Source organism: Oryctolagus cuniculus, chromosome 21, assembly GCF_964237555.1.
Source record: "Oryctolagus cuniculus chromosome 21, mOryCun1.1, whole genome shotgun sequence".
Classification (NCBI taxonomy): Eukaryota; Metazoa; Chordata; class Mammalia; order Lagomorpha; family Leporidae; genus Oryctolagus; species Oryctolagus cuniculus.
Window position 1 is genome coordinate 5,593,981 of NC_091452.1, and position 14,929 is coordinate 5,608,909.

Below are 14,929 nucleotides of genomic sequence, written 5' to 3' on the forward strand. Positions count from 1 at the left end.
CTAGGGAGCAGAAGGAGCCACGTGCGGGGAGCAGCCCTAGCAAGGGACCCTGCAGACCCGCAGGTGGGGAGGGGCGGGGAGGGCGCAGCGCTGGGGACCTGGCGTCGGGACACAGCAAGAGCACGGAGACTGGTCGCCCCGAGCCACAGCTGGCACCGCGGCAACCCCAGCACCCCGGGGAGCCTCACACAGAGTGGGCTCCGAGGCCCATGGAGAGGCAGGGAAGGCGCCTGTCCTGTGGCCCCGGGGCGAGGGGCCGCCCAGCCTGCCCGAGCTCCAGGGGGTGGGGCCAGCAGCCATCCCCAGCTGCCCTTGCCCAGTGGGTCACCGCCCCGGCTCCCAGGGAGCCACCTGCTGACCCGACTCCCTGCCAGAGCCAAGTCTGGCCTAGGCGCCTGTTCCCACAAAGGCTCAACCCCAGTCTCAACAAAGAGAAACGTGGGTGCCAGTGTCAGGGCCGGTGGGGCGCACACAGTCGTCGGCTCAGGGGGAGACTGTACCTTGCCCCGCCCGCTCGTTCACTTCCTCTGCATCTTGGAACTTGGTCACTTGCGTGAACAGGGTGGACCGGTCCAGGGGCCAGCCGTTCTTCCGGCACGTGGCCTGCACCAGGGCCGTGAGGTAGGATTCCGGGATGTGCAGCCCCGAGAGCCACATGACGCCGGGCTCCCCCTCGGTGACCTGGGGGAGGGCAGAGCAAGCGTGGGGGCTGGGGGGGCTGCCACCAAGTGCCAGAGTCAAGGCTGACCAAGAAGGTCACAGTTCACCTCGGCAGCGATTGGCAGTGCACGTGCAGGGAGACCTGGCTGGCTGCCAGACTCCAGATGGATCCGAGTGTAAAGAGGAGACCCTGGAAAGACCTGGCCCCTGCTGGGCGCGGTCTCCTGCCCTGGGGGCGGGGATACAGCCCAGAGCCGCGAGAGCTGGGGAGAGCGGACTGCATGGGAATGCAAACCTACAGGCGGAGAAGCCTGCAAAAGTGCTCCCAGCGCTGTCGGCTGAGGGCTGAAATGGGGCCAGGGCTGAGCCGCCGCTGGGGACACCGTGTGGCCACTGGGCGAGTCCCAGGTACTCCATGCTCCGGTCCAGCTCCGTGAAGTGGCAAAAGTGCACCTGCCGCCTGGTGGGAGACCGGGTGAAGTTCCAGGCTCCTGGCTTTGGGCTGGGCTGGCCTGGCCCGGCCCTGGCCGTTGGCAGCCATTCGGGGAGTGAACCAGCATTTGGAAGATGTCTCTCCCTCCGCCTTGTCACTCTGCCTTTCAAATAATAAACTTTTAAAGTCAATCAAAATGACAGAGGCCTGAGTCAGGTTAAGACACACAGGTAATTCACAGAAAAGAAGCCAAGCCTGTAAAATACGCTCGACCTCAGCACAGTTCCAGGGATGCAGAGCAGAGCGCTCGCTGCTGCCACCGCCCGGCCCCCAGCGTGTGCAGGACGCAGAGGTCTGTGGAGAACGAGGCGTGTCCAGAGAGCCCCAGGGAAGCCCGTCCCCACTCTGAGTGCACACACTCGGTTCCGCCCCTCCCGCTGCTGGAACTGACCGTGGGGTGTGCACGCGTCCGTGCCCCGCGTGTCGTCAGGGCGCCTGTAACGAACGCCCTCAGAAGGGCGAGCCAGGCTGCAGGATAAAGTCAGCCGTGCAGGGGCCGCACCCCCGTCAGAGGCCAGGTTCGAGCCCCAGCTGCTCCCCTTCCGATCCAGCTCCCTGTTAGCTAATGAGCCTGGGAAAGCAGCCGGAGACGGCCCAGGTGCTTGGGCCCCCACACCCACATGGGAGACCCGGATGGAGTCCTGGCTCCTGGTTTCGGGCGGGCCTGGCCTTTGGACACTGGCCGCTTGGGGAGTGACCAGTGGAAGGAAGACCTCTGCTGTGTCTCTGTGTGGCTCTGCCTGTCAGGTCAGTCAGTCCATCTTCACACGTGCATTAGCGCCACGGGAGAGAAGGCACAGAGGAGCCCGCCGGGCAAGGTGGGAGGTGCTGGAGGACGCCCCGCCCCCACTCACCCACGACGTGTACTGGCTGAACCTGCGCAGGAAGTACACCATCCAGTTTCCCAGGGACTTGAGGGTGTCGGGGGCCAGCTTCCTCCAGATCCCGGGGATGTGCCCGATAAACAGAGACCGGGCCACGTCATCCAACTCGTTGCTCATCCCAACCTCTCCGGCCAAGGCCTGTTGACAGAGCCCAGAGCAGTCGGTGGGGCAGGCGGGGCAGGCAGGGCGGGGCGGCCGGGGGCGGCGGGGCTGCGGGCGCCCGGCGCGAGGGGCTGGCTCACCCTCTGCAGCTCGGCCAGCGACCGCGTCATCCGCACCACGAGCTTGTTGAAGCGCTCCAGCTCCTGCAGGAGCACCACCGAGGTGGGCGAGATCCCGAAGCCCAGGTGCTTCCTGACCTGGTCCAGGTCGAAGCCCCTGGGCAGCCTGTGCTCTATGTCCTTGGCCACGTGGCCGATGTAGTCGTCGCGGCTGATGCCGCTGCTGGATTCCCCTACAACCAGGACGCTTCTGAGGGGCAGCAAGGCCTCCGGGCCCGGGGCGGGGCCGCCCGAGCCTCCAGGCCCAGGAAAGGCGCCGCGCCGCCCACTCACCCGTCTGCGGCTGCAGCTCCAGCAGGTGCCCCCACATGTCGCGGGCCGCCTGTGTGTAGTAGCCGATCTCGGCGTTGGAATGAAGGCCGAACACCTCGGGCGTGTTGGCCAGAGGCAGGGCCTCAATGGCTTCTGGAACCACAGAGAACAAGCTGGGCTCACACTGCAAGCCGCCCCCCAGTTCCTGAGCACCCAGACGTGCACCGCGCCGGGGGGCGTGTTGCACACGCCCCAGTGCCAGCCCAGCTGGATGTCCCTTCCCTGTAATGCCAGTAGCCTAGTGAGCTCCCCGCCAGGCTCGGGTACCCCGGGAACCCACAGGCCCTCCCTCTCTCCCTCCCGCGCAGGAAGCCGGCAGGCCAAGAGCAGCCGCTGAGCCCCCTCCCAGGCCCTCCGCCCTCCACGCCTGACCAGCCTTGCAGCCCCAGCAGGGGAGGGGTTGGAAGATAACCACGACAACCACGGGACAGGAAACAGCCGAAATCCACGGCTTCCCTTAGAAGCCCCTTTAAGAATCCTTTTTCCGGGGGCAGGCATTTAGCGCGGCAGTTAGGACGCCCCTTGGGACGCCCGCATCCCACATCAGTGTCGGTTCAAGGCCCAGCCGCTCCCTGCTGTGGGCGCCCTGGGGGACAGAAGACGGCCCAGGTCCTCGGGCCCCTGCTGCCCACGGGGGAGACCCGGATGGTGTTCCAAGCTCCCAGCTTTGGACCGGACCAGCCTTGGTTGTTGCATGCATTTGGGGAGTGAACCAATGAGTACGAGATTCTCTCTCCCTCTCTCTCTGCCTTTCAATCAAAATTTAAATAAATGAATAGAGTCGTTAAAAAGGCCTTCTCAGGTCTGAGAAATCTCACCAACGAATTTCTCCTTGACGTCGCCGACGGGGATTTTGTAGTCCACCTCCTCGTTCCGGAAGAAGTGGAACGGCTGGAAGGTGTCGAAGATGAAGTCGCCCAGGTACTCGTCCATGTAGGTGGTCAGGATGCGGCGGTCGAAGCTGTCGATGGCGCGTCCTCCGTACATGACCTGAACCAGAGGGCCGAGGGCCGGCTGCGGGGGGCTCGCGGGGCCACAGCTCCCGCCCATCGGCTCCCATCAGAGGAGCTGCTGACAAATACGGGGGCCTCGGTGGGGCCTCCCGAAGTGACAGCTCCCTCAGAGAGCCTGGGGACCCCTACCAAACGGATCAGACAGGCCAGCAGCAAAACAAGGACCACAGAAGCCAGCAGCCGTCCCGGCCACTGCCAGCGTTACGGCAGAGCTCATGGGACGCATTCCCGTGACCCCGGGTCAAAAGCTGTGGACTCCACGTCCCGAGACACGCCCAAGGCGCGGCTAGGCAGGGCCCCGAGACTCCAGGCCGCTGAGGGGCCACGTGACGGGGGCCCCTCAGGACCGGGACCATCTCACGGGCTCCGCAGCCCCCACCTCTCCGATGAGGTACTTGAGGCTGCCCCACGGGATGCGCGGGTCGCGCTGCTGGAAGGCCTTTGTCAGATACGTGTTCAGGATCTCCATGCAGACCTGCAGGGGGGAGGCCAGGCCCGTGAGAGGCGGCGCAGCCCGCAGCCCGCAGCCCGCTGGAGGCGAGGCCGCCGCCCAGCCCCCGCCGCCGGGGGCACCTGGAAGTCGGACTCGTTGAAGTCGTAGTACACGTTCCAGCCGATCTTGCCGAACTTCCTCCTCTCCTGCACCACGGCGTGGAAGAAGGCCAGCACGTAGACCAGCGGCTTGAAGGCGGCGTGCGGGCACCGCTCCAGCAGCTCCTGCGAGATCTTGAAGTACGTGGCCCTCATGTTCAGTTTGAGCCCGTTGGGCGGCTCCGTGACAACCTGAGAAGCAGCCAGCTGTGGTCGGAGGCCACGGAGCCCTGGGCCACGCTGGGCAGGCGCCTGACGCACGCAGCCATCCACCCCCACCCCCGCCGAGGCCCCGGCACCAAAGTCAGAGGCCACCGTGTGCAGCCAGCGCTGGCCCCAGCTGGGCAGGTGACCCAGCCCCGCTCTCAGCTCGGGGTCCCCAGCTGGGAGTGGCAGCAGCTACGGCTGCTCCCACCTGCGCCAGGAGAACGGCCCCAGGGGGCAGCAGTTGGGCGGGGCCCAGAAGCCACCCGGGGCTGCTGCAGGCTGGGGGGGCTCTGTCATGAGAGGGGAGGGGGGTTCCACAGGTGTGACCGGGGGCGAGCCCGCCGAGACACTGTTGTAGCCACACAGAAGTGGCAGACACGGCCTGGGAGTCCAGCACTGGGCTGACAGGCGGGGGACAGCGGCCCCTCCCCAGCACCGGGCTGACAGGCGGGGGACAGAGAGAGGGGGTGGGGGTATCCGCAAGGTTCGCACAGGTACATGCACACACACACACACGCAGGCAACACACTTCTACACGTGCACACACATACAAATGCACCCACAGACCACGTACACACACACACACAGATGCACACGTGGGCGGCACACGCACACATACATGGTTGTGTATATGCACACACATGTGCATGTAAATGCACCCAGAGACCACACACACGCAGATGCACACGTGGGCGGCACACGCACACACATAGTTGTGTCTATGCACACACATGTGCATGTAAATGCACCCACAGACCACGTACACACACACAGAGATGCACACGTGGGCGGCACACGCACACATACATGGTTGTGTATATGCACACACATGTGCATGTAAATGCACCCACAGACCACGTACACACACACAGATGCACACGTGGGCGGCACACGCACACATACATAGTTGTGCATATGCACACAGAATGCACGTAAGTGCACAGGCAGCCACATACACACACGCACGTGCACACACTCGCACACACACACTGGCAGTGGCCCTGGGACAGGGCTGCGGTGTTGGGGTGCACGTCCCGGGCCAGACCTTCAGGGACTTCTGCAGAATCCCAATGGGGAAGCCCTTGGTGGGGTCAGTGGTGAGCCACAGGCGGAAGTCGGGGTGCGGCTTGGTGATCCTCTCCAGGGACTTCTCCAGGTCCTTCAGCCACCTGACCAGGAGGTGACAATTCTGCAGCATCAGCCACTGGCCGCGAGCCACGGCCGTCTCCAGCAGCTGCAGCGCCACCTGCGCAGGGGGAGGGGGAAGAGAGGCAAGGGCTTGGGCCCCGGAGCCAGAGACCCACCCCGCCCCGGGCCGGCGAGGGGGCGAAGGAGCCCTGGGAGACACGGCCCTCCACGCCCCCGCCAGTCGCACCTGCACCCCTGGGCCCCGAGGCAGGGCCCTGACCCAGGCCAGGTGCACCAGGCGGCGCGCACGCCTCTGCCCCGGCGCTTCTGGGCTCGGCCTCACAGGCGGCGGGGCAGTGCTGATGCCGAGCAGCACGGGGCAGGGGCCCAGGGAGACCGTGGTGGTGCGGGGGAGGGCCCATTGTCCTCCTAACCTTCGTTACTGCTCTGTCGGACACACACCCAACCCACACTACTGCCCGGTTAACGCGCTCCTAGCCGGCCAGCCACGGCCCAGGTGCACAGCCGCGTGTTACCTTCTCTTGACCTTGACCCATGGCGAGGAATTTGAGGCGGTTGCCTCCGAAACCACATCGCTCGGCTAACTTCATGAGGTCGCTGGCAGGGTCGGAGCCGGGGCTCAGGATGAACACGATGGGGGAGTTGGGCGTGCTCTGCTCGAAGATGGCCTCGAAGCTGATCATGGGGGGCTGCACGTACCTGGGGGCGGGAGGAGCACACTCACGAGGGCGCAGCGCCCTGGGCCGCCGCTCCAGTCCCATCCAGCCCCTGCTGGCGGCTGGGGCAAGCGCTTGGGCCCTGCTCCCGCATGGGAGACCTGGAGGAAGCTCCCGGGTCCCGGCCTCAGCCTGGCTGTTGCGACCTTCTGGGGAGCGGACCAAAGGACAGAAGCACTCTCTCCTTCCCTCTCCCTCTCTCCTTTTCTCTCCCTCTCCCTCTCCTTTTCTCTCCCTCTCTCCCTGTCACTATGCCTTTCAACTCGATAAATCTTACCAACAAAACAAACAGCTCTCCCTGGGGGACAGCTGCAGGCCGGGAGCCCGCCCGTCTGACCAGCACCGTCTCCTCCTCCTGCCTGCCGCCCTGGCGGGCTCTTTGCCCGGCCTGCCCTGTCCGGGAGCCCGGTCTCTCCACAGAGGGCCCCTCTGCCCCCCTGGCGCGGCTCAGCGCCCGCGTGTTGGGCTCAACAGGTTTATCCGGGGCTGGGCGCCTCGGCACAGAGCCTGGAGTCACCGGCCCTGGCCCGCGCACCCCACATCTTGAGTTTTGGGGTGTTAATTTCCTGCTGCTATGCCTTGCATTGGGTTTGTCCCCCAGGGCTCCTGTGCAGGAGCTTAGAAGGGGGGGTGCTCAGGGAGGCCGCCCTGGGAGGGGTTAGGGCCGCTGTCCCAGGACCACTTACAGAGCGAAGCTGCCCACGTGCCCGGCCCTCCCGTGCGTGGCCACTGCCCTCCCCACTTCTCTGCCGATGCCGACACCAGAACCAGAACCAAATAAGTTTTTTTCTTTACGCATTACCCAGCATCAGTTATTTGGGTGTTATTTCATTTAGTTGAAAGGCGGAGAGGGAGGGGGAGGGGGAGGGGGAGAGAGAGAGAGAGAGAGAGAGAGAGAGAGATCTTCCATCCACACGTCACTCCCCAAGGGCCCCAGCAGCCAGGGCGGGCCAGGCCGGGGCCAGGAGCCAGAGTCTGCCCAGGTCTCCCGCACGGGTGCAGGGGCCCAGGCACCTGGGCCGCCATCTGCTGCCTCCTGGGCGCATCCGCAGGGGGCTGGGTCGGAGCGGAGGTGAACTCCACCCCAGGACGCGGTGTCCCTGCGGCAACTTCACCCACTGCGCTACAACCCCACCCGGTCAGCTGGGAGCGGCGGCATAAACGGACTAAGACCGTGGCCAGCACCCGAGCGTGGAGAGGTCCCATGCAGGACTCTGGGTGGCTTCCTTCAAAGCCTGGGGTCTCACCTCTCCGGCCCTCTTGCCACCTGCCGGCAGTGGCCAGGAGCTGAGCAGCTGCCTATGTGGACCAGGCCCAGACGAGGGGCCCTGCCGCAGGCCCCCCCCCCCTTTCCCCCGCTGCCAGCCGCACAGGCACAGCCCTGTCGGCGACCGCGAGTCACCTCCCTGGCCTTGCACTCAAGCCAGAGCTGCCGTGTGCTCCCGGGGCCCGCCGGGGCACACAGAGCACCTGCCACGAGCCTGGTCCCGACTGAGACACGCTACACGTGTGAACTCACACGGATCCTGCACGCTGAGACACGCTGCACGTGTGAACTCACACGGATCCTGCACACTCGCTCCCCAAAACAGCTACGTGAGAGCTCTCAGCCACCTTTGCCCTGGTCACGTGTTGAAATAACGTTTTGGTGTTCTCGGTTACTAAAACACGGTGTCAAATTCTGCCGGCTGCTTTCTCTCGCGGCCACCAGGCCATCTGAAGTGGCCCGCGTGGCTCAGGTTGCATTTCTCCTGGGCACAGCCGTCTGGGGAGGCCACCGCTGGCGGGCGGGGCTCACACGGAGGGGACGTCAGGTGCGAGGCCCACAGCAGGAGGGACGCGCTTACTTCTCCCCCATCGTGAGCGTCACGTAGTCGGTCACGGCCCGGTACACGCGGTCCACGCGGAAGCAGCGCAGGACGAGCAGCCTCTGGAAGGGGGTGACGCTGCTGTCGTAACCCAGGGGGAGCGGAGACTGCTCGAGGGAGTCCAGGTCGTACCACTGGCAGGACAGAGAACACGCACCCTGCGTCAGCTCGGAGGTCGCCGCAGCCCCGCCTTCGCGCGAAGGTGCCAGCAGCCGCGGTAAAGGGACGAGGGCCTGCAGGTACGGGGACCAAGCCCAGTTCTGACCTTGGTCTCGCGTTTCCACTCCGAGGAATCACAAACGTCACAGGGAAGGACCGAGCCTTGTTCACCCCGTCAAGCACTGTTGGTGCTCAGTGACTGCTCTGGGATGTGGGGGGGGGCTGGGGGGCAGATGGACGAGTAGGGAGGTGCATGGGTGGCGTGCAGGTGGATGCATGTGTGAGTATGCGGGTGGGTGCATGGACAGACGGACAGGTAGGTGGGGTGGGAGGGTGGGCTGATGGACGGAGACAGATGGGTGGGTGGACAGACAGGTAGGTGGATGGACAGATGATAGTTGGGTGGGTGGAGGGAGGGAGGGAGGGAAGGACAGATGGATAGGTGGGGGGGTACATGGATGGAGGGACAGATGGACACTTGGGTGGGTAGAGGGATGGATGGAGGGACGGATGGGTGGGTGGGGGATGGGTAGGTGGATGGGTAGGTGGATGGGGGGTGAGTGGACAGGGAGGATAGATGCTCAGATAGGTGGATGGACAGACTGATGGTCCTCCCACGTAACTGTGACTTAGACAAGGAAGAATCCCACCCCGGCGGCTGGAAAGCACGGAGGACACTGAGCGGCCGTCACGCACTCGGGTTAAGACGCTGTGCAGGCTTGCAGATGGCCGAGGAGACGGCGCGCTCACCTCCTGCCAGGCCGCGGGGTGCTTCTCCACGTCGTCCGGGAGGTTCCCGAAGGTGTCGGGGAACAGCTCCGACAGAAGCACGATGTCTTCCCAGCCCTGCTCGGACAGCCACGCGCACGGCTTCTTCCGTCTGCTCTTCTCCAGGGAGATGTTTCCTAGCCACGACACAGCGAGCGCAGTGACCCCTCTCGCTTCCGCGGGCCACCAGCAGGGACGAGAGCAGAGAGGGGTGGCCGCTCTGAGCCCCGCACAACCTCCGAGACCTGGAGGTTGGGAACGGGCGGGCGCACGGGGAGCCACAGGCAGGAGGGAGGCGGCGGCTGTTACCTTTCAGGAAGAAATCGAGCTCCTCCTGGGGGACCCTGCCTTCCGCCTGCTCTATCTTGATGGTCATGTTGAAAGAAAACAGCAGCTTGTGCCGCTCAAACAGCCCTGCGGGACCAACGTTTGTGGGTGCCGGCGGCCCCGCGTCCGCCTCACAAACCAAAACCCTCCTGGGCGGCGGGCTGAGCCCCAGGCCCCCCGCCTGCCCCCCCACCCTGACCCTCCTGGACAGCGGGCTGAGCCCCAGGCCCCCCGCCTCCCCCCGCCACCGACCCTCCTGGGCAGCGGGCTGAGGCCCGGGCCCCCCGCCTGCCCCCCCCCCCGACCTTCCTGGGCGGCGGGCTGAGCCCCAGGCCCCCCGCCTGCCCCCACCCCCGACCCTCCTGGGCAGCGGGCTGAGCCCTGCGGGGACCTTCCTGGGCGGCGGGCTGAGCCCCAGGCCCCCCGCCTGCCCCCCCACCCACCCTCCTGGGCAGCGGGCTGAGCCCTGCCGGGACCTTCCTGGGCGGCGGGCTGAGCCCCAGGCCGCTCATCTGCCCCGCCGGGACCCTGCTGGGCGGCGGGCTGAGCCCCGCTGGGGCCCTCACCTGTGCAGCCGTAGTTGTAGATGTTGAAGGTCAGCGTGTCCATGATATTCTTCAGCCTCTTGAGGAGGATGGAGTCCGGCAGCGACTTCTTCAGGGACAGGCCGAAGACCTCCAGGAAGGCGGTCAGCGAGTGCTGGTACATGGAGTTCACCAGGGCCATCTCGGACAGGACGAAGAACAGGATGGCGCCGCGCCGGGCGGCCGGCCGGTAGCCGTCCCGCAGCCTGTCGATGTCCAGCGCCGTCTTCTCAGCCAGCTTCAGCTTCTCGGACACCTGGGGAAAGGCGCCCGTGACCCGGGGCCAGGGAGGCGGGGGCGGGGCGGGGGCTGGGAGGCCCCGGGCGAGTCTGGGCAGGCCCGGCTCCCTCGCCTAGGCCCCTGGCCTTTACTCCCAGCTCAGCTCCCCCCAGGGGGTGCAAGCCCAAGTTCAAGGGAGGAGCGAGCGCCCCCGGCCACAGGGGCTGGTCCAAGGCTGGCGCGCGACTTCAGTAACCCTCTAACCCTCACCAGGGGAGCGAGATTAGTCCTCGGTGACCCCCAAGAGCTGGGCCCGAGGCCAGAGCAGTCTTGTGACCGTGAGAGGAGCCGGAAGAGGGTGAAGCTGACCCAACAGAAGGCCCAGCCCGGACACAGACACGCGTGGAGTCCTGGAGCCAGTCCTGGGCGCCTCCGCTCCCCAAGATGACGACCTTCCTTTTACTTATTTATTTATTTATTTATTTTTTTGACAGGCAGAGTGGACAGTGAGAGAGAGAGACAGAGAAAAAGGTCTTCCTTTTGCCGTTGGTTCACCCTCCAATGGCCGCCGCGGCCGGTGCGCTGCGGCCGGCGCACCGCGCTGATCCGATAGCAGGAGCCAGGAGCCAGGTGCTTTTCCTGGTCTCCCATGGGGTGCAGGGCCCAAGCACTTGGGCCATCCTCCACTGCACTCCCTGGCCACAGCAGAGAGCTGGCCTGGAAGAGGGGCAACCGGGACAGAATCCGGCGCCCCGACCAGGACTAGAACCCGGTGTGCCGGCGCCGCTAGGCGGAGGATTAGCCTAGTGAGCCGCGGCGCCGGCCCCTTTTACTTATTTTTTTAAGATTTATTTATTAATTTGAGAGGCAGAGTTGAGAGGGAGAGGCAGAGTTGAGAGGGAGAGGCAGAGTTGAGAGGCAGAGGCAGAGGCAGAGGCAGAGGGAGAGGGAGAGGGAGGGAGAGAGAAAGAGACACGGAAAGACAGAGAGAGATCTTCCCTCTGTGGTTCACTTTCTAAAAGGCCACAATGGCCAGAGCTGGGCCAGGCCATGCCAGGAGCTTCTCCCAGGTCTCCCACGTGGGTGCAGGGGCCCAGGCACTTGGGCCATTCTCACTGATTTCCCAGGTGCATGCGCAGGAAGTTGGATTGGAAGTGGAGCAGCTGGGACTCGAACCAGCGCCCACATGGGATGCCGGCGCTGCAGGCCGCGCCCTCCCTTTAACTTAAGCCACACAGGGCTGGGTTTTCCGCCCTCGTCAGTGGACAGAGGCCCTGGGAGCACCGTCAGGACGCCTCCCCTTTTCCTATCACGCAAATCCTCAGTGACTCGAAGCCCGACTCTGATGAGCTCCCAGGCGGAGGGGACGGATCCCGGGTGGACGCCCCCAGCCCCCCGGCTCCCGAGCCCCCGAGGTCACGGCTGGATTCTCCTCGGGCAGACGCGGCACTGTGCGCCGGCCGCGGCGGCTACCTCTGTGGCCTTGGACTTGGTCTCCTCCAGGGTGTACACCAGCTCGGCATTGTCCAGCATGTTCCCCGTGGACGTGGCCAGCTCCCGCAGGAGCGAGTCCTCCAGGTCCCGCAGCAGGTTCTTGTTGTCGCTCGTCTCCTGGATCAGGTGCTCCCGCTGCTCCTCCAGCTCGTGCCGCTCGTGGGCCACCAGCACGCTCAGCAGCTGGTCCTCCAGGCCCTTCAGCGTGACTGGGGGACACGGGTGGACCTCACCGGCTGCGGCCAGGGCAGCAGCCAGGACCTCTCCAAGCCACTGCCAGGGCTCCAGACAGAACAGGCGGCTACACGGCCACACGGAGCCAGGTGGTGCCATGAAGACGCCCCCACAAAGGAAACACCGTATGCTGGGGGGCCCGGGCTCAGGTGCTCAGCCCCTCCAGGCAGCCGGCAGACAGCCCTGGGGGAACGCGAGCAGCGGCATCCAGTTCCTCTTAGAGGGTGGGAGGGGGCGGCAGGGACCCCAACCTAGCCCGTGTCCGCCCACGCCCCTGTGGAGCCAGGTGGCATGGCCTGCACCTGATCCCACGGGCTGCAGTGCTGCCCAGTGACATCCCAGTGGCTCTCCTGAGACCACCGAGGGTGGGGTCACTCCCCGCCCCGCCCCCTAGACCCCGCCCACTCTGCCCCAGGCCTGTCTGTCCTCACCCGTGTAGTTGATCACCATGGCCTTCCCGAACACCGACGGCGGGTATCTGGGGTTGGCCAGCTTGGTGTTGAGGTAGAGCCGGAAGTTGGAGTCGTAGTCCACCTCCTTGTCTCCCAGGATGATGAACTGACGACCTTGGGTGACCTTGATGTTCTTCTCTAGGACGTTGTCGATCACGGGGTCGATGTACTCATCCACGTCGTGGAACAGGAAGGGGGTCCCGTACTTGACCGACATCTCCAGCTGCTTGAGGAAGTCGGGGTCATTGAAGGAGGCCACCTGGAAGAGAGGGGTAGCACGCTGGGTGGCAGCTGGTGGCAGGGAGGGGAGCAGGCGCATAACCTGGGGGCACCCAGGGCAGGCTCAGGGCAGCCCCTCGCTCCACATGCCCGGGAGACCCCAGAAGGGATCCCAACCCTCTGCCCCATTGTGCCCTAGCACCTCTGCTGGCCCTGCCTCCCTCCCTCCCCACCCAGGAACTACAAGGGGACCCTGGGGAGCCGGGGGCGGGGCTGGAACGGGGGTGTGGGGGCTGAGGAGGGGCGGCCCCGGGGGGGGGAGCGCCAGGGAGCCCCATGAATCAGCACGTTTGAGCTGTCCCAGCCACGTGAGCGCTTAGAGGCACCTGCACACCTGGGCGCCGGGGCCGGCACAAGAAAAGGTAAAACTGAAAACCGCAGATTTGTCCAGCAGGAAGCAGCCGGGCCCCACCACCCTCTCCTGGGTACGAGGGGGCTCTGAAAGCTGCTCAAACGCCATTCTCTGTATTGTCGTTACCATCGTATCCATGTGAGAGGCAGAGAACGGGATGAGCGACATCTGCCACCCACCAAGTGGCGCCCCCCATGCCCGCAGCTGAAGCGGGAGCCTGGAACGCGGCCCGTGCCCACCGTGCGGGTGGCAGGACTCCCGCACGGGGCCATCACGGCTGCCTCCTGGTGTGCACCAACAGGAAGCTGGGCCTGAAGTGGCGCCGGGACTCAACCCGAGGGCTCAGATAGGGACGCGGGTCTGGGCCGGAGCCGGCTGTCCAGCAACCGCCCTCGCTCTGTCTCCTGGTTCCGTTTTCCCACAAGCTGCTCAAGGCCGCTTGTGCACCTAGAAGGTTGAAGACACGGCGGCCCCAGAGCGGAGAAGCCCGGCGTTTGTCGGGTGACAGAGACACGCATGTGGCCCGGTCGTGAAAAGGAACGAGCCAGAGTGGACGGCTCTGCTGGGAGGGTGGCCGCCGACGTCCCTGCGGACGCACGGCCCCGTCCCAGAGCCCTGTGCTACAGCCGCAGAGCCGGTGGGAGACCCAGAAACTGGGCAGACGGACGCGCACGTGAGAGGCGGCTGGGGGCACCGGGGAAAGCCGGGCGCTGGCCCTCGGGAGGGCATGGGGGACGCAGGGAAACCGCCACCGGGAGAGACTTTCAAGAGAGGGAAGCGTGGTGAGCAGCCTCTCCAGAGAGTCTGCGCCCAGGTGCAAAACCCACGCCGAGGCTCGGCCAGGACACAGCGCCAGAGGCCAGAGCTGGAAGCTGACCGGGAGGCGCCTTTCCTCCAGAGACTGCCCGTCCGGGTCCCTCCCCCCACCAGCACCCGTGAGAGGGGATGTCCCCAGGACCCAGCGGCCCCGGTAATTCCTCCTTGCCACGTCAGAGCCAGGGAACTCGGTCGGACCTCAGAGCTGAAGGAGGGCACTGCCCCAGAGGAAAGAAATTCCATTCCCGCTCCGACAGCAGCGAGAGATCAGAGACCCCTGGAAGACCGTCTCACTTCGGGTTTCAGAGCGTTTTCTAAATTCTAGAGCATCCACACCCACAACGATGGATGAAAGGGAGGAAGCAGAGGAAGGGGGGAGGGGAAGGGGGAGGGACGCAGGCCACAGCATGGACAAACAGCTCAGCACTACGCTGAGTGACAGAGCTGGACGCGAAGCTGCAGCTCCGCGACCCCTTTCCTAGGCAAATCCGCAGGGACAGGAAGTGATCCGTGACGGCCAGGGATGGGGGGGAAGGGGGGGGCAGTGGTGGAAGGTTTGGGGGCGGCGGCAGCTAAAGGAGATGCATTTCCCCGGGGGACGACACACGAGTTCTAAGATGGACCTGACGGCTGTCACACAACTTTGCCGGTGCTCGGACCCCACGCTGAACCCCGCGGTGCGTGGGTGACTTCTCCGTCAACCTGGGCTCTCGCCCTCCCTGCCCACCGTGCCTGGGCGCCCAGGGCCCCCAGGGACCTGAGAGAAGCAAGAGCTTGGCTGGGGGGTGGGGGACGCGGGAGGAGCCCCTACCCGCAGGTTGTTCTTCTCCTCCTTCCTCTTGATCCAGTTGAGGGCCTGCTGCTGGGGGTCGATGCAGAGGGGGAAGCGGCTGGCGCGGGTGGTGAGGATGCCGTTCTGCACCGAGAGCTCATCGGGGGGCAGGCCCTGGGAGCCCCACCTGCGAGGGCAGTGGGGTCTGCCTTCTGCAACAGCCCCCCCGGCCCCTGGAGACGAGCAGCCCCCCGGGCACCCTCACAGACCCTGGAGACGAGCAGCCCCCGGCACCCTCA

The 14,929-nt window shown here is 65.6% G+C and overlaps 1 protein-coding gene across 2 annotated transcripts in view; it reads right to left on the reverse strand.

Annotated features, from left to right (window-relative positions):
- The window catches only part of DNAH10 (dynein axonemal heavy chain 10), a 130,539-nt gene that overhangs the window by 780 nt on the left and 114,830 nt on the right, over nucleotides 1-14,929 (reverse strand). For both annotated transcript variants that reach the window (XM_070066094.1, XM_070066093.1), the window contains exons 62-77: nucleotides 14,670-14,817; nucleotides 12,391-12,670; nucleotides 11,705-11,934; nucleotides 9,995-10,268; nucleotides 9,411-9,515; nucleotides 9,084-9,238; nucleotides 8,154-8,308; nucleotides 6,106-6,289; nucleotides 5,487-5,687; nucleotides 4,217-4,426; nucleotides 4,023-4,118; nucleotides 3,449-3,620; nucleotides 2,592-2,723; nucleotides 2,280-2,491; nucleotides 2,008-2,175; nucleotides 501-681 (exon numbers count right to left, since the gene is read on the reverse strand). In XM_070066094.1, the coding sequence (XP_069922195.1) occupies nucleotides 501-681; nucleotides 2,008-2,175; nucleotides 2,280-2,491; nucleotides 2,592-2,723; nucleotides 3,449-3,620; nucleotides 4,023-4,118; nucleotides 4,217-4,426; nucleotides 5,487-5,687; nucleotides 6,106-6,289; nucleotides 8,154-8,308; nucleotides 9,084-9,238; nucleotides 9,411-9,515; nucleotides 9,995-10,268; nucleotides 11,705-11,934; nucleotides 12,391-12,670; nucleotides 14,670-14,817 (2,903 nt within the window). The remainder of the gene's footprint in view (nucleotides 1-500; nucleotides 682-2,007; nucleotides 2,176-2,279; nucleotides 2,492-2,591; nucleotides 2,724-3,448; nucleotides 3,621-4,022; nucleotides 4,119-4,216; nucleotides 4,427-5,486; nucleotides 5,688-6,105; nucleotides 6,290-8,153; nucleotides 8,309-9,083; nucleotides 9,239-9,410; nucleotides 9,516-9,994; nucleotides 10,269-11,704; nucleotides 11,935-12,390; nucleotides 12,671-14,669; nucleotides 14,818-14,929) is intronic.